At 41.6% G+C, this 19,670-nt stretch overlaps 1 protein-coding gene across 5 annotated transcripts in view; it reads left to right on the forward strand.

The window, feature by feature from the left end:
- baiap2a (BAR/IMD domain containing adaptor protein 2a) overlaps positions 1 to 19,670 on the forward strand; it is a 59,421-nt gene that overhangs the window by 10,983 nt on the left and 28,768 nt on the right. For 4 of the 5 annotated variants that reach the window (XM_058049791.1, XM_058049795.1, XM_058049794.1 and 1 more), the window contains exons 2-3: positions 12,331 to 12,406; positions 17,495 to 17,581. In XM_058049791.1, the coding sequence (XP_057905774.1) occupies positions 12,331 to 12,406; positions 17,495 to 17,581 (163 nt within the window). Of the gene's footprint in view, positions 1 to 12,330; positions 12,407 to 17,494; positions 17,582 to 17,607; positions 18,808 to 19,670 lie in introns of those variants that run through there. The other variant, XM_058049796.1, reaches the window with a different exon arrangement.

Consider the following 19,670-nt stretch of genomic DNA (forward strand, 5'->3'; position numbering starts at 1 on the left):
CAGTCGTGGCAAAACGTTTTGGGAGTGACTTATATTTTCTTCAATAACTTTGCACCCTCATTATTTATTAAAGATTGGGTTATGCTTGATGCATGTACGTGCCGTGTGGAAATGAGACAACTGTTGCGACATGTCCATGCCGATGCCCATATTTTCCCAGATGATGGGGGCAGTGTTGGGCATCTATGGCATGTGTACATCAATACACCATAGTGTGAAGTAAGCCTGAGCTTAAAGGAACACTGAGAAGTTATTATGTATTGAATTATTTTGAAGGAAAACAAGGAAAAGGAGATGGCGAACTCGCCCTTTAAACATGAACCGACACTCTCTTTCAAGAGTGGAAGCAATTTTTCTCCAAGAAGTATTGACAATCTGTTCATATCGGTGAACTTTATGATGTCTGGATTTTTTAACTGCTCGTCCGCCATGTTTTTCTGCGCGGGACCGTCTGTTGGACGGAAAATTTGTGCCATGCAGACACCGCACAGAGGGGTGTGGTTGCAAATTTTTTTAATCATTCCCACTAATCCATCAAGTCCTCATCTGCTGTAACTGAATTGAACAGTTGGGCAATTTCGCCATCAAACATGCCGGGTACCCTCTCATCATTGTCGGAGTCCGTCTCGTCAGGTGGCTGTTCAGCAATGAGCTCAACGCTCGGACGATCCATTCACATATGGTGATCTAACTTGCCCAGTCTTAGTAAAAGTGTGTTCGTTGTCTCTCGTTCATCGCTCCCACGCCGCTCGCAACTTCACTTTGACAGCATGGAACGGTGTCGGAAGTCCAGTATTGCCAGCAGGTTTCAGGGGGGCTGGGCTGCTGCGTGCTAGGGACGACGGCACAGGCTCAGGGGCCAATTGTCCTTGGGGTGAAGGGAGCAACAACGAAAGAAGGAAGAATCAGCTTCTCAGTCTTTTTAAAGATGGGTGATGAGTCATTGGCCAGAAAATTGGAATCGGTGCACCCCTTGGAAGAAACCACAACATGGAGGGTGCGTACAGCATCCAGCGCCAATTAGAAACCCGGATTACTTTTGTAGATGTGTTGCCGATTCAGTCGTGACTAGTTTGCGACTCCATGATGTCATCTACCTAGTGTGGTCAGGGTCTGATCAAGACAAAATGATGCTTGACAAGGTTTATAAATTTGTTGAAGTTTGTGATATTATTTCCTATTCCATATGCATATTCCATACATTCTGTTTTCATAATCCACAATTTGTGGAGTGTGAAGGGTGATGATGTCATGATAATCAAGTGGTGTCCCATATTTTAGTGGCTTCTTCCCTTTGGCCCTCGGTTTTAAGGGGTAAGTAAGGAGAGGGCTTGTCCTGCACTTACTGTAAAATACATGCAGGTGATGTCCTTATTGGCCATAAAACGAGTTTACGTTTTTATATTTATACCCAGTTTGACATGATGTTCATCTTTCTATCCATAGCATGTCCTGATGCATCAATAATTCATTGAAACGGAACTTCTAAAGCTACCATGGAAAAATGTGAATGAGTCAATTGCTTTCAAAAATTCAATATCAGCCTTTCGCACTGCTTTTGTTGTTTTCTCCTCCTGTATTCTGCTCTTCTGCAGGTAATCTCAACCCATCATTTAGAGCTTTTCTTTTAATACCCCCATCCAAAGTGAGCAAGGTTTTTGTTAAATTGTGTGTTCGAAGAACCAAAAGCTGACAAATAAGTCTGGGTCTTCTTGGTTGCTGTGGAAACCAGAGCTTGTGGATGGTTGTGCAGAGTGGCTGCTGCCTGCCTGAGGGCGTAAATGAGGGCTGGTTGCTGTAGTTCACACAGGCTGCACGTGCCAGCAAAGCACATAAATGTCGCAAATAGCAAATAATTTGATGTGTAATGGCTAACAATTAGTCATGACTATTGATTTGTACATCTTGACAAAATATATACATTCACCACAGCGGAAGAAGTGAATGTTTTTAAGTGCTTTGGGCATAATAAATGACATTGTCTTGGAATGCATTGTTTGGACATGTTTAATTAGCACAGAGAAGCAGACAAGTTCCAGTCTAAACAACACCGCCATTAGACAGAGACAAGTTATTCATTGTGTTGTTACTTTTTGGCAGTGTGATTGGTTAGTGCCAACTCAACCAGGCAGAGGTCAACATCACAACATAAAAGATGAAAGAGAGTCCATTTTGGGACCACCCAGAGCAGGGGTGGGCAAACTACGGCCCATATTTTACACTGTTAAGTGTAAAATATATAGTCTGGCCCTCCATAAATGTTGTTAAAGCAATGTCAGAACATTTGCCCACCTGACCTAGAGTCATGGGAAAAAATATCAGACCGTTTTAGATTTGGAATTTTTTTTCCCCAATGGGAAATATTGAAAATCCAAATAGTATGTCAGAAAACTCGTAATTATCCTTACAGGCAATGTTTTAACTAATATTTTAACATTCCTAACCATCATAGCCTGGGGGCTCGCAATGAGGCTACCGCGTCTACGGTGGAAGAAGTCAGCAAGGAATAAGCAGTAACTCTGTAACATAGAGGTACAAGCAAATCAAACAAATAGAAATAGATTAATAGTCCCAAAATGAACACAAATCCAAAGCTTCTTGAAGTTCTTGAAGGTCATGGTCATATCACGGCTTTCCTTGGTTTTTCTCAGGGAAACCACTCGCATCTTTGCCTGTGTCAATCTGAAGGTTCCAGGCATAGCTGGTCTTTGCATCACAGGCTGCCCAAATTTGTATTCCATGTTTTCCTGGCTTACTGGGTATGTATTGATGGAAGGGCTATATTCCTCGGAAAGGTCCACGGTCTGCACCCATCTCTGCCAAACATCCCTGATGGGAGCAAGCTTGTCAGATCATGCTCTGGTGTGAGGATTCTTTATCATTTGAAATTGAAAAAATACCTCTGCCTGTCAATGCATCCCATAGACCAGTGTTTTTCAACCTTTTTTGAGCCACGGCACGTTTTTTACATTGGAAAAATCTTGTGGCACACCACTAACCAAAAATGTTACAAAATGTCACCACGACCTCACACGTGCATCAATAAGTCTATGGGAGGAACAAGGTAGGTGTTGCCACACGGACCAATATTACATTGCTCTGCCAGTCTTTACACCACAGACACTCGACAGTAGCCACGTTTTTACATGACGAGTTTTTCTCTTCCCGAATGACCTTTCGGGAAACAATGGTATCCATGGAAAGGAATATTCCAATCTCTTGTCTACACACGCCGTGAAAATCAAACAGAATAGTCAATAGGGCATGCGCAGTAAAACGTAAACATCAACATCACGTGATACCGGCTTCCCCAAGTTTTTCTTTCACGTGTTGGAATAACTCCGTATTGCCTGTTTTTCGTCTGTCCAGTCTTGAAATTTAGTTTGAATCAAAAACAAACTTTGCTTAGTCCAGTGCCGATTGCTGGCCTCCATTTTTAAAACTGAAGAACGTCTGGATCTGCGTGTTACGTCATATCTGAGCATGCGCTGAAAGAACGCACCCGGGATGAATTTAAACAGGAAAAGATCAAGTTCAATCTTGCTAATATTTTATAATTAAACGCAAGACATGTTTTATATAGATATATATTTTCTTTTTTAATAAAACTGCACTTGTGAATGGCGTATAGAAGGGTTTAGATTCTGTTCCACAGATGACGGTAATGCACACGAAAGCTGCTTGCCAACTGCCAATAAACAACAGAAGAAGAAAAACACCACGAAGAAGAAAGCACCCTGACAACTTTCCGTTTGAGCAGGCACAAGATACCTCAATCGGATTGGTTAAAGGAACATTCCATCCCTGTTCAATTCTTTCCGTTTGAGCAAATAAACCAAATGCAATTGGAATATTTGGGTCCATGTATACTATTGACATAATATTTGCAAATGATGATTAATAAATGTTAATTATAAAAAGTGATATTGGATAATTCCTCACGGCACACCTGACGGTTTCTCAAGGTACACTAGTGTGCCGCGGCACAGTGGTTGAAAATCACTGCCATAGACAGTGGCCTCATTGCAGGATCTATAAACTCCATAAAGAAGAACACCAATAAAAGCATCCAGGAATTCCTCATCAATATCTTTCCACGCGTTGCCGTAGATTTCTTTGCCTTCAATATCATTCATAATAATGATCATTCTTTTCAGTGACAGTGGCATAAACAGCCCTAAACATGTCTTGATGTCACAGCAAACCTTTCTATTGTAGAGGTCATTTTGATGACATTTGCAGCAGCTGCCATGTACCGGAGGTACTGAGCTTCAAAATATCTTGCCATTTTTGGCCTTGAATCTTTCAGCAGGAGCAGCTTCGGCACCAGCGACCTCTTCGTCCGACTCATCAGATGTGTCTGTCTTCTGAATGATACAGCACATTGTCATCCTCCTCAGGAACCTACTCATCTGAATCGCTATGCTGGTCTGTCACCAAAATGTGCTCCACTGTACTTCTTATTCTTTTCATGATGCAAATTGTAAATGTGAAATCTGCCAGTCCAATGACTGAATTCACCTTGCATGCCTGAACTGGAGCTTTGAATGGCATACTAGCATGTTCAACTTTATAGACAATAGACATATTTTTCCCCCCAAGTTAAATAATAATAACCATAACAAATAACAACATTCAATCATCATGCAAGGGGGGCAGGGTTTTATTGTGTTTTTTCGCCCTTTACTTTATTATTATCTGTGCAAAGTCATCACTTATGTCTTTATTCCCCCACATTGCTGTTGTGCAACAATATACAGTGTTTGCAATAACAGTCACAGCTGCCTGCAGGCTAAAGTGATGTATATTTATTTACTCGTGCAGATGTATTGCATACTAATGCAAACACAATCCGAAGTGTTTCTTTAGCCGGTGACCTACCTAGCTTGCTGCATTGCTTGTTGTTAGTCAACATAGCAATGCATGTCACAAGCCACGTTAGGTGCATCATCACATTGTCACTGATACAAGAGCTGTAGCAAAGTTTAATCCTGATATAGTATATTAGATTGAGATTTGCCAAAATGGAATTCAGATAAAATTCTGCCAGCAAGTGCCAAAAGTTGAGAGTAACCATCGTAGTAAGCAAAATGGTTGATTGTCCCTTTGTCTAAAAAGCGTGAGAACCGCTGCATGAAATTTCACTTGTGGCTGTTTCTAATGCAGTTTAACTTCTCCTTTAAGTTCACACAGCATCAAAAAGACTACTACCTTTTTTGTTTTGCTTTTTCTTTGACCTTCTGTTCACAAACAGATGTCACAGATTTGCATTTCTACTATTGCAAGAAGTGACCCCAAACTGATTGTTCTGGACTTATTTTGGCCATTACAGTATTATTTTTCCACTCTTATGCAACCAAGGTGACTCAAATATCTGCTCCTTGTTATGTGCATGTGATCCATGGTATTTTTATGAGGAAGTGAGGGGAAAGCATGGTGAGAACGAGCAGATGAGGGCTTCCTGTCAACTGATTGGGCGTGATTCCCAACAGTTGCACTGTAGTCATCTTGCGTTTATAACCCCACTTTGCATGTCATTACCCTGTATGTCAGCAAGACTTGGAGTGGGTCCACTGATTACTATCCCATCTTTGGATCAACATCATTACAGTTCCAGGAAACCATTAAGAAATTGGATCAGTATTTTTCTTTTTATTGTATGCAGGCTATGTTTTCACCTTTGGCTTGGTATTCTGGTCTGTACCCCCCCCCCCCCCCCCCCCCCAACACTTATGATGAAATGTAATACTGATTTGCCATATTTTGATGATTTTAAAAAATGACGGAAAGGTATTTCCTTGGCACATTGATTTCACATACTAGCCTGGAGCTTCATCTACATCCACAATACTTCAATGTCCGCTCTCATTGGGATGGCTGTGTCTTCCAGCACAAGACATGTGCTCCAGGTAAAAAATGCTGACAGCAAACGAGTATCTTGAGTCTTTGTAGCGAAATTGAGAGCTAGGTATCCACTCTTGCATCTGTGAGTGATGCTGAAACGTTCGGCCAGCAACACATCATGTTAGTCTACCAGATAATTTTTTGTGTTAGCTGCTACAATAATAATATCACTGTAACTTGGTTACTATAGAAGTCCGTTATGTAAATGGAACATGATGTCCATTGTTAGCTAACTTATATTAACTTGTTTAGTCGCGCTAGAATGCACAGAAAAGAGAAAGAAATGTGTTAATGTTTCACAAAAGGATTGTGAATGATGGGCACAGTTTAAAAAAAGATGCAGTCCCAAAGTAAAAACAATGATATTTAAAACACGGCCATACAGTCATGTTTATTAGTATTTTCTATTTTATATATATTCTGAAATGGTTAGTCGAAGGTGAAATTTAAGTATAAGAAATTTGGAAATCCAATAAAAATGGTTGGCTTCCATATCCAACCTTGTTACGCTTTCCTAGCTACAAAACACACTAGCTACAAAAAACGCAAGGGAGCCACTGATATATTTCAGTGAGTCCAAGCTTCTATTTGACACTCTTTCATGACCTTTTAACATTGTAACATTTTTCATTTTACATGTTTTTTTTTAATTATTTGGCAGTTTTCTCTCTGGTATTTGAGAGGCAACCCACTCTGACAACCCAACTCACAGCAACGGTCGATACAAATGACTTTGGTCTTGTCGAGACAACCATCTGACAGGGCCTGGAAGCTAAACTTACCATTCGAAATACGCTTTTCTTTGTCAAATAAGTAAATGATTCTTATCTACCTATATATGAAGCCTGTTCCTGAGGGGAAAAATTACATAGAAAAATGTCTTTTTTAAACAAAAATATGTGGGCTGGCTGCACGGTGGACTTGCCCAAAAACAGCTGGGATAGGCTCCAGCACCCTCGTGAGGATAAGCAGTAGAAAATGAATATGTGGAGTCACATTCAATGTTGAATCATGCAAATATTCGGTGTTATACTCTGCCCTGCATATTGATGAAACGCATTTCAAAACATTGGTCAGAGAATAGTGATCTGGCTTGTAAGAAAGAGAATGTGGATTTACCTTTTTTAGTGAATCATGCAGCCCCAGGCTAAATCAATAATGACTCAATCATAAAAGAACAGAATGTACAATGTAAAATCAGCTTAATGTGAAGATGTGAATGCCAGGCACATTCTGTAATATTTTGTGCTTGAATGGAAAGTACTTTTAAAAAAAAAAAGAATAAATACAAATGGCGAATCATTTTTGCCACTTTCTTCCTCTTCATTTTGTCTCTGTCTTTGCTGGAGTCGCACAACTCTGTCATGGCCCCGTTTTCCAATTAGCAGCCACAATTAGGGTAACAATGTAGTCCAAGAGAACTGGGATGACAAATTTAGCCGCAATGACGAAAGAAACCTCCGTCCCCCACCGCTTTATCTCTTATATTAAATGCACCGTAATTTGATATAATCGCCATATCTCTAGCTCAGAGGTGTGTGATGTTTTCAGTGGCAGTGGGTCAGCATGTGTGTGTGTGTGTGTGTATGAGCAAGGCATTCAGTTGAGTGTCAGCCACCTTTTGGCCTCCTCAGTGGGAGAGTAGTGCTGTAATGATGCAGTCTTATGTAATCCTCCCACTGGTTTAAAACGCCACCACTTATTAGAAAGGTTTGTACTGGTGGGGGCGTGTGCACGACTACACACATTCCGAGGTGTGTGTGTGCTCTGTCTTCATCAATCAGCATACATTAGAACGAGCCGAACGAGTCGTTTTGGAGTATTTCCTTTTAGTGACAACCTGAGGGAGGGGAACGTCTTGTCATTATTCTGCTCTTTCATATGTTTGTAGGTCTCCTTCAGTGAGAGGCCTGTTTAAACACCAGGCTGCTAAAGCTAATCTATAATGGGAGACTGCACATAAATAAGTTTTATTATGAGCCTTGTTACAGTGGACTCTCCACTCCAATTAGGACAGGAAGAGGACGATGAGAAGATGACAGAGATAGCAGATGACAGATGGAAGTTTGTGGCTGTTTCTCATCACAATCGTCAACTACCTTCAAATTGTACTATACTCTTTGTATTAGTTATACCTAAAAGAGCTCAGTTTACCTTTTATAAATGACGTCTGACATGAAGGTGGCTGATGGTTTATTCAGTCCCTCTGATTCAGACCATTCTTAAGCATTTTTTTCCAATTTTAGCTTTACAGTGGAACCTCGGCTAGCGTATGCCCCAGTTACATGGTCTCAGTCCTGGTGCATTCATGGCAATTTCAAGAATTTTGCGCAACTATGGTCAGTGCTTGTACTTGCTGAGATGTTGAACGTATGTGAGGAGTCTAAGGAGTGATGGGAGAGTCATGTGGCACTGAGAGATTTGTTTAAAGCCAATAGTCCATGCAATGGAGAACAGTGTGCGAGAGCAGAAAGTCCGCCATGTTGGTAAGCAAGTGAGCTGTACGAGACTAGCGGCAGAGAGTTTGTATTTCAATAGTGAAAGCAATACCACAATTGCGATTTTTTTAATGTCTCTGAGGCGCACCATAAAACGAGAGCCAAAGCAGATGTAATTTTAGCGCACATTAAGCGCACTTTGACATACAAGTGGTATGACACACCCCGTATGCATTGAAGTCAGTCAACAGCGGCTCTCTTCGGTTAATGTCAAATTTACACAAAAATGTTGCCTCATTTTTTGTTTAGCGTACAATATGCAACGTCTTGTTGTGTTATTAATGCAAAGTGTGAGTCCAACTGTGTTTTTTGTAACACAAAATGTCCTTGTTAGCAGGCTATTAGCTTGCTAATACATCGACATAGGAACCAGAGATGACGTCTGTCGCCAGTCTATGATGTCTGTTGTTCTTTGTTTATGCCATAAGTCTCTGCTTTTGTTTTAATCACAGCTACAAAATAACCCCCAGGCAGCATCTTTGTCAACAATTGTGTCTTCAATCAAGGTGAAAGAGATGTTAAATGTTTATTCATCCCTTTTCAGTCTTCATTTATATGGATTTTAAAAGGTTTACTGCATGTAAAACAAATAGTTTTTGGCTTTCTGGGATGGATTCATTAGATTTACGTAATCTTTTCTGAGAAAAATGTATTTGATTATAGTACGTTTGTAGTTGGACGCTCTGGAACAGATTGATGACCATAACCAACGGTATGCAATATAAGAATCTTGTTGACTTTTTAAACAACATTCCATACAAGATGTCTGAAGCAGCGGAGGTTAAAGATGAAGTTTTCTTGATTGTTGCTTATAGTCAAATACAAGAATCTGGTTGATTTTGAGGTCAACATGTATACATTTTTTGCAGTGGGCACACATTTTGATATCGAATACGCTTGTACCAAGTATGCACAAGGCTGTGATTGGTCGGCGGGTTTATATACAACTAGTGGCCATATTGGGGTCACATAAAATGTCTTAAAGGTTGGCAGGTCTGCACTCTGGTGCAAGATAGTGATGGTAACTGAGGTCAAAGGTCATCAATGAGTGTTTCATCGATTATCTTGAATCATTCAGAGGTTGTTTCTGTTGGTCAAATAACAGATTCTTACTTCAGGTTTTTCAGGTCAAAACATAATTGCTGCATAAGACTTCAAAACATGCCGCTTCAGACATTCACTACTAGAGCTGCATCAATTGATTAATCGATGGTCAATCATTTACACAATTAATCAAAAACTACTTTGGTAATAATGAATTGTTCACAGATTTTGCTCTCAGTTCAAATCTGGACTTCCTGAATAAAGAGACAGAAGAGTCACCCAGAGTTTGTACAGTTGTTTATCTGAAGTCTTAAATAAATAGTAGACAGTAATAGACATACCTATATGTTGTTTATTTCATGCTTGAATTGTGTTGCAGTTAGTTTGTGACGCAATAGCAGTTCACTTATTTTACTTTCCCTTTTTTCAGCTTCAAACAGCATTTGGTGACTTCAGCCTTTTGATCACCCTTACATTTTTTTACACATTTTTTTTAAACATTTTTTTAAAACTTGAGACAGAAAGAGGCAACAATATTGAGGCAACTTTTCGGGTGAAGTCTGGTTCTTTCGTCTGACACAGACGAGCCTTGCCTAATTAACTTATCTGGAACAATCATTTGCATACAGGTATTGTAGGGCAACATACACACACACACACACACACTGTAATTGAACTGTTGTTTTTCGTTTGCTTGTTCAAATTCAGCACAGTTGATACCATGTTTCCTGCTGTTCAGTATCACTTATTTTCACATTTTGCATATAATTCTGGCTCTTTCTTAGTCGTTCATTAAGAATTCTTCATCAGACACTGCATCACTGCACTAATATATCCCTGCAGTGGTCAGAGGGAATGTTGTGCTCAAGTACACTGTATGATATTCAATGCAATTCTGATTAGATGTTATTGAGCACAGTGGGAAAAATCGAGCAACTGGCCCGGCCATTTGCCAGCATGATGTGGTGCACTTTGGACTGTTTCTTTGATTTGCTGATTTGTGTTCATAATACTTGCTAGCATACATGTAATACATATGTCCTCAAAGTTGTATAAACATAACAGTTAGTTGCTAAGAGGTTTTGCTTGATGGCGACCATGTTTACCACCCAATCTATGCTTGTCAGTCCCATTAAGATGTATTCCCAATTCGGTATTGTTGGAGTTAAAGTAGGGATGCCCTGACTCGATCTTTAGGATCGGGATCGACTGTGGATCTGCTGTATTTTGAAGATGGGATAAAATCAGCTCTCTGAGCCACACATGGTAGGTGCGGTAGTGAACCTCAATTGCCACTTGAATCCCGCCACCTGCAAGAAGACGAAAATCACCACCACCATGTAGCCATCAGTGGTATACCGTGGTGAAGTTACTTTCACTTTGGATATGAGGCTCAGTAACTACAGCGATAGTTCCCCTCACTTTGGCCAGACTGCTGTGTCATGGCGCGGGGGGGGGGGGGGCTCAGAAGCTGGTAACCGCTCGTCACCGCTGGTTGTTTATTCTAGGGGCCGTAAATAAATTACGATTGCGTTGAAGAGAGTTTGTTTAAAAAAAGTCATATTCTAAATGACACCTCAAATTGATCTATAGCCGTGTCAAATGATTAGTCCTCCCATAAAGGTATTTTGGACGTTTGTAAGAAAAGCTCGGGACATCCCTAAGTTAAACACCCAAAAAAGCAGTGCTTCACAAATAGTGGGGTGGGTCCCTCTGGAGGTGCGGGTGCAGTGAACTTACTGCGTGAGAGGCAGTGACTTTGAATATTAGTGCAGACTTGCCAAGATATATGAATTTGTTGTCTGCATTCAGTTTTTTGTTCTGGTTTAGTCTTCCCTAAAGTTATTGCAGGTGTTGTGTGTACATGAGGTGTGTGAGAAGTCCAACTTTTAGAGTTTAATAACACCGCCAAAATGTGGTGTATCTGTCAGAAAAATAATAGCACAGGCAACACATTAGGGGTGCATGTTTTGGCAAGTTTTTGCATTCAGGAGTAGAAGAGCGGGCTTACACAAACACATCCATACGGCCATGACTGTAGCTTATTTACTTATTGTATATGACTCTCCTTGACTATATACACTGAATGAATGGTCTGATTGTAGACCAGCAGCATATACTGTATGACAGTCAGGATGAGTTGTCCCACAGTGATGTATTTCCTGCAGTATTGATGACGACTTGCTGCAGTGTTGTGGATATGTTGCTGTCCTGGCAGCTGTTCCTGCTGGCTGGGTGCAGGAGACCAACTAATTGGAGGAAGCCCTGAAGGGACACAGGAGAAAGAAAGGCGAAAGACAAAGTGTCAAGACGTGCTGCAGACGTTGCATTTTAACAGCGCTGTTGTGATACGACACCATAGCGGTGATGTAAAGCTAAAAACGCTCCTAATGAGCCAGGGTGTCCATCATCTTAATGCTGCAGGGTCGTCTCGTGCATCAATGCAAATTTCACACTTGGATTCACAAGTGACTTTCGTCCTTCACCACCGCAGCCACCAACATCATTAATCCTAGCCTTCTACTAGCTGCTTAATCCCACTGAGAGGTGAAAAGGCGTGGGCGCCTGAACCTTTCCTCGGCCCTGATTCGTAAGGCCGTAACGGTACATATATTTGTAATTAATTTTTTTAATACAGTACAGAGGTACAAGCTGGAACCATTAATGCTGAGAATTACCCTGATCATTTTTTATATGAAAAAAACATTAATGCTGTTCACACAAAAGCTAAGAAGTTTTATGTTATGCATTATATTCCCTTACTGTAGCCAATATTAACAAAAACACCCCGAGTATTTACCCCAGAGGTCCCTCCAAAGATTGCTACTATCTGATGTTGATTCTTCATGAGCCCTTACCCCGACTGCTATTCCATCTCTTTCAGACCATCATGGAGCAGTTCAACCCCTGCTTGCGGAACTTTGTTGCCATGGGGAAGAACTATGAGAAGGCCCTTGCCAGTAAGTCCTTTTATCATATTTCCTCTCTTCTTTGCTTCTTCATCTTAAGGAACGCTGCCAATCCATCTCCCTTGGTCTACCTATTTTTTTCCTTTTTGTCTGCCTATAAAAGGACAATGTTTATCCTCCCGCCTTGTCATGGAGTGTACAGCTTATTTATACAGCAGTGGAGGTGTATGAAGAGCAACACAAAGGGCCTCTAATCTGAAGTGATGATGGTTCACTGTGGGCAGCCAAATTAATAAAAGGAAGACGCGTGGTTGTGAGAGTCTGTTGGTAATTTGACGACTGTGATTTATCGAAACTCACCACCCCCGAATATTATAAAACCTTTAACACAAGGCAGAATCCCCTCAGCCCCAACTCATCGTACGTTTCATTCCCCCTCCTTGACACATGTGCTAACTAATCCAAGACACAGTGGGAGGATGGAGACAGACTGGCACAGACTCCCTGAGCCATTAAATACCCACTTTGCAAGATTTGCTCGACCCTAAGGGGGACTAAGAGGCTGTGATTTGCAGGGGTAGAATGAGAGGGGGGCACTTGTGCCATTATGGCCTGACAATTGAAGTTGTTCAGAAATACATTACAAGTTGCAAATATAGAAGGCAAATCAGATGCTAGTAATTGTTGTATTGATTTGGAATCTACAGTCTTTTTCCTCTGAAGATTGAAGGGTGATTGGCCAGGTATGGACCCCCCCCTTCTCTAACTCAAAATCCCAATAATCTTCTCCATCTGTCTCGGTGAGAGAACCAAACTTATGGCAATAAAGTAGTCACAAAGATCCACCATATTTACACCATTGATGTTGTCACACTTTGCATACATACACCTTAAATGAAAACTGCACTTTTTACAAATTGTGCACATATAAAAATGTGCTAATGTCCCACCGAAGAGTGTATGTAATGGGAAACTTATTCCACCTATAAATACGCTAAAAATGCTATCTAAAAAGCAGCAGCAACAACAAATAATTTCAAAATAATGTGAAGTGCATATTAACCAAGCTGTTATTATTAACATATTTACACATTGTTACAATCGAACTATGTTACTGGCAGCGGCAAACGATTAGCTTTACCACGCACTGGCCTGCACCGCGTCAGGATCACGCTTGCAGTTTGTAGAGCTTAAGAACGCATCTATTTTCTATACCGTTTATCCTCACTAGATGTTGGGCAAAATTCCACATCAACTGCTGTTTTCCTGGACGTTCAAAGTCCCCTACAGTGCCTGAGAATGTGGTCTAGAAAACTCTGTCCTCAAACCCTCACCCTAATTAGCACTGGCTCAAAAAACATTGGCTTTAACAGCTGGGGCTATAGGTTTCTCCCATTTCTCCCACAAGATGACAGTAGTATCACGAGTGTTCAGCGTCTAGCAGCTTTATCGATCTCTTCATATGCTTGAAAATGTTAGATCATACTAATACTCACCTATCAGAGTAGGACATCAGACCGACATCTGCAAAATAAGAGTTTCAGATTGTATTGGCCCACATCTCCAATCTTCGATCTTGGCACTTTGACACTCTTGGCACTCTTCTTCTTCTTTCTCTTTGGGCTTTTCTCTTCAGGGGTCGCCACAGCAAATCAATTGACACTCTTGGCACTCTTCTTCTTCTTTCTCTTTGGGCTTTTCTCTTAGGGGTCGCCACAGCAAATCAATCTCCTCCATCCAACCCTGTCTTCTGCATCTGTCTCTCTCACACTAACTACCCTTATGTCCTCCATGTCCTACTTTGGTCTTCCTCTACACCTCCTTCCTGGCAGCTCTAAACACAGCATCATTCTACTGTCCGAACCATCTCAGTCTGGCCTCTCTGACTTTATCTCCAAGGCCTCTAACATGCAATGTCCCTCTGATATACTCCTTCCTGATCCTATCCATCCTGGTCACTCCCAATGAGAACCTCAGCATCTTCATCTGTGCTACCTCCAGTTCTGCTTCCTGTCTTTTCCACAGTGGTACTGTATCTAGAACAAACCACATTGCTGGTCTCACCAGTTTTGTATATCTTGGCACTTTGATACAAGAAGTATGTATGTCCACATGTTCATGCACACCAAATAATTTGGGATGCACCATCATTATCGGACCAAAAATTGTCAGGAATTACGACATCATACACTTAAATCTGATATCATTATAAAAAACCGCTCCAATGAGGTGAGATTACCCGTACTGTGCTGTAGGTGGGTTAACGTGAGCAAATCAAGTGTTCCTTTCTGCGACGCTCTGCAAACGCCCCATCATAACTTTGTAGCTAAAGTTTGCCAGGGCCGAACCAAGGGTTCAATTTAAGCAAGTTCATCATGTTAATGATGGCTCTGAATTACCAGTCTTTTACCATTGTTGAAGATACAAGCTTTTGTCGCCCATAGTAAATTTAAAACCCCTTGGAGCCACTGTTTGTATTTCTGACCTGACGCTATTTTTGTAGGTTTTGTTGCTCATGGTACGCATATTTGAAGGAGAAATCTACAGGAATTTTGCCAATTCCAACTTTTGAGTTGTGTTTACCTCCAGGTGTGCACGAACTTCAGTTAAATCTAAATTTGAAAAAAATACAGATATTAAAAGTAATCGGTATTGCTCTTGAAAAACATAAAATTATTGGTATTGGTATCAGCTTGAAAAAAATATTGCATCCCAACAAATAATTACTAAAAAAAAGTTTTATAATTTCTGAACTATTTGCCTTTCTCCAATTACTGCCTGCTTCCAATTTACGCGACACCCTCTTTGCAGGCAAATGAACTTCCCAGGTACAAAGTACCCCCTCTCTCCCATATATAAATAAATGATTAACAGGCTGTACCACTACATGTTTGTAAATGCCTTTTACCATCATTATACATATTTGCATCTGTACTACAAATTACAGAGCAGCTTTAGCGTAGCCACTATATGGGGAAATCCAACAGTTTGTCCCATAATGTGGATGCATAGATGAGAGTGTATTCACCTCAAGTATCTCCCGAGTGGAAAGAAGGGTTTATAAATCAGCTTCAAAACACTGTAGCACAGGGGTGGGCAAATATTTTGACTCGTGGGCCGCATTGAGTTAACAAAATTGTCCAGGAGGCCAGAATATATATTTAACACACACACTATTTTATGCTTATAATTTTCCTTGAATTATTTGTCTAATTTTACCTGTAAAAGTGTTATACTATCAGCTCTATGTTCTCATGTCCCTTTTTTCAGGAGCACTTTTAACATCAGACCACATCAAACAATGTAATTTAATTTTTACAGTTTAGTTTAGTAGTATTTTTTTACTAAATAAGACATTCGACTTGCAAGTCATGTTGCCAGTTTATATGTCCATCCATCCATCCATCCATTTTCCTCCGCTTATCCGGGTCCGGGTCGCGGGGGCAGCAGTCTTAGAAGGGAAGCCCAGACTTCCCGGTCCCCGGCCACCTCCTCCAGCTCCACCGGGAGGACACCAAGGCGTTCCCAGGCCAGCTGTGAGACATAGTCCCTCCAGCGTGTCCTAGGTCTGCCCCAGGGCCTTTTCCCGGCTGGGCATGCCCGGAACACCTCCCCAGGGAGGCGTCCGGGAGGCATCCGGACTAGATGCCCGAGCCACCTCAACTGACTCCTCTCGATGTGAAGGAGAAGCGGCTCTACTCTGAGCCCCTCCCGGATGGCTGAGCTCCTCACCCTATCTCTTAGGGTGAGTCCAGCTACCCTACGGAGGAAACTCATTTCAGCCGCCTGTATCCGCGATCTCATTCTTTCGGTCATGACCCAAAGCTCATGACCATAGGTGAGGGTGGGAACATAGATCGACCGGAAAATTGAGAGCTTTGCCCTCCGGCTCAGCTCTCTTTTCACCACGACGGTCCGGTACAGCGACCGCATTACTGCCGAGGCTGCACCGATCCGTCTGTCGACCTCACGCTCCCACTTTCCCTCACTCGTGTCAGTTTATATGTTAAAAGTTGAAATACTTAGAAAGCAACTGGCGGGCCAGATTCAAACGCTTGGTGGGCCGCATGTGGCCCCCGGGCCGTAGTCTGCTACCTCTGTTGTAGCAGCTAATCTAGCTCACAGCCTCCCCCCCCTAGTGGTTATTATCACTTCATTTAGTTGCACACAATATCAAGTCATAACGTGTATGTACATTTATGTGTGTGTGATGCACAAGATGTCACTCACCTTGGAGGTGTCTGCAGGCAGTGTCCAAAATGTCACTCAAGTCAGTGTTGGATTCGTTTACACAAAGCTTACAGCAGAGATGTTCTGATTGGCCCAAACAGCTCATGTGACTAGAAGTTGAAGTTTATTTATATCTGTGGTAGAGAAAGCAGACAGGCGATCTTGGTTTTATATTCCCTTCCTAGATTAAAATCGTCAGGGTGCTTTTGGAAGCCCTCACCTGCTTTGACCAGCAGTTATCTAGTAAATCCTCCTCCCACCTGCAGATATTCATAACACTCACAAAGTCCTGCTTCATGCAAGGTGTGACACAACATGTCGAAACAAGACATTATCAGCTTGGAATAGAAGCGCTGAGCTAGAACATCTGTGAGGTCTGCAAGCGAGATACGTTTCTGGAACATAAATCTGTTGCAACTCGTAAGAGCATGTTATTGATAAGTCAAAGTTTACTTTTGTTTATTGTAAATACGGTCATACAGTACATTTCTCACTATCTTCCGTCAATAAAATATTAGAAATGATGTAGTATCACTTAAAATGCAATGCTCCAATTAACACCACAAAAAAACATCAGCATTAATGGCTGTAGGCAACCTCCTAGTGCCGTGAATTAAATATAATCCATAACCACTACATTTAAAAAGATAAGCCACATGTATGCATGTGTATGGAAGGTGTGAAAGTGGCTTCCAATTAATGTCCCGCCCTCCCTCATAAATGCATTTAGTGATTCTGTTTAATAAGGAAAGATAACAATTTGTGTGGTTCAGGAAATAATTATCTCTGTGCAATCAGGGATGACAATCCAGACCTAATCAGCTGTTTTTCTTCCTGACGAGAAGCTGTGATCCGGTACCTGCAAATGCTGTGCTTTATTCCTTCCTTTCTTTTTTTGTTTCCGTATAGATGTGACATTTGCTGCCAAAGGCTACTTTGACGCGCTGGTGAGAATGGGCGAGCTCGCCAGTGAGAGTCAAGGATCCAAAGATTTGGGTGAGTGACTGGAACAAGACACCGCCATCTTGGCACTCATTTGCAGCAACAGAGCAGGAAACCCTATTTGGTAACAGTCATTCTAAATTATTATTAAAAATCCATTCATCCATCCATTTTCTATACCGCTTATCCTCACTAGGGTTGCGGGCATGCTGGAGCCTATCCCAGCTGTCTTCGGGGTACACCCTGGACTGGGTTATAGTAATTATACTTTGTAGAAGGCACAAAATTACTGGCTCCTTTACGATTACATTGTAGGTGGCGGCAATGCATATTACCAATTGGACTGCCGCGTTGCTAGCTTTTTTTGTCACCACATCTGGTGTTTCATTAGAAAAGGTGCATGGTTATTCAGATTTGCACCAAAATGTTATGGATTGGGTTTTTTGGCCTCCTTAAAAGTTACACAGAAATGTTATTTTCTGTGTAACCCTGCCAACTAACTCGCTAGCTAACTCACAAGCTGATACCCCTCGGCCAATGGCAAAGCCTAGTATTATGAAAACAATTTCCGGTACTTCAGAAATTGCTGAAACACATTGAGTTGATACCACATGGGTGACTTTAAACCATTGCCTCAGCTCTGAATGCTGTAATATTATACTCCAGTCTTCACTTTGCTGCCACGATCTATTTTCTATGTGAAGTCAGTCTTCACTTGAATGTCTCCTTACTGGAGACAGGAGAGTCTCACTGTCTTCCATTGTGCCCTCAGTCTCCTATTGAAGTTTATGTGAAGAGCATCACTCTTTCATTTTATTCAAGACTGAGGGAGCAATGCGTCTACAAACCAGAGAAACCATAGAAGTAAATGGTAGTGAACACATAGGGCTGTCATTCTTCTCCAATGTGCCGTCATTCCTTGCTGTATGTATATGTACAAATTTCCCAGTGCCCTCTAAAAGGTTAACACACACTCATCTAAAAGAATCTTTTTGTAAATGTTGCTAGGTAGCAATCAGAGAATATGGGTTATGCTGCAAGTGGGCGTTTCATTATTATATTATTACCAAAGCAAATGAATCATTAAGCCCACAAAGCCTTTGTTGTTGTTCAAAGCCCTTTAACCATCCTGACGTTTTTCATTTCACATCTTTCCTGGAAAATATCTGAAGCCGGTACCATCAGGGCCTCATGCTACATGTGTCAATTAGTGACTGGATATCTTAAGTTGAGGCTGCAAAGCAAGCGGAGTTCAGTCTCCTGTTTTCGGAGTGTCCAAGGTGAGCGGCGTTTGCCGTGATCGGCAAGTGGGAAATCAGCTATTGTTTGACGAGACTTCCACCCCCCACCCCCACTCGACTTGATTGTGCTGTCTGGGCGCACAAGCAGTGAAGCTGAGATGCAGCAGTTTGGGGCTTGCATCAGGGTAACTGACATGAGAGCACTCTCCAAATGTTTTATTCAGATGAACTGCTATCTCTCCCTGCTCCCATCTTTGTATCCTTGTAGCCTCCGCCAGTGCTGAAGTTTACAGCTGTGTGAAAGCGAGCGTTGCACACATTCTTGGTTTGAGCTTGTCATGTACGAGCAGAGCACAGTACACGTGATCAGGCTTGCAGGTCGTCTCGTTTTTTTTCTTATTCAGCACTGTGTAATAATGCAAGTGTCAGAGTGTGTATGAGCTAGCTGAAAAGTGATTCCGAAATGCCGCCTGAAAGACGTGCTGTGAAGGAACAGGATATTCCAAATGACTCATTTTGCCGGACAAAAGACTCCCATCTTCTGTCTTTTTGCCTTTTTTTATTTGAAACTCTCCAAAGAGAGTGAATCAGTGCACTGTTTTTTTCCCCTCCATTGCTGTGCACCCTGTTCTTCTGCTGTATGCTCAAAAGGAAGGATGGATGTTTGATTTTCCAGCCACAATGAGACTCCACCCTGAGAGGTCCATACCGATATACAAAGCTCTGGTACAACCCATGTGCATGGGCGACGCCCATGGCTCACTTTCCTGTCCGACCTGTTGGAGAGAATACATATATATATTAGGAAACATGACATTTACCATTATATCTTCTCAAAGGACAATAATGTACTTATGTACTAATGAACTATAGTCAAGCATGGTGATGATACCGTGCATGGG

Source organism: Doryrhamphus excisus, chromosome 15 (assembly GCF_030265055.1).
Source record: "Doryrhamphus excisus isolate RoL2022-K1 chromosome 15, RoL_Dexc_1.0, whole genome shotgun sequence".
NCBI lineage: Eukaryota > Metazoa > Chordata > Actinopteri > Syngnathiformes > Syngnathidae > Doryrhamphus > Doryrhamphus excisus.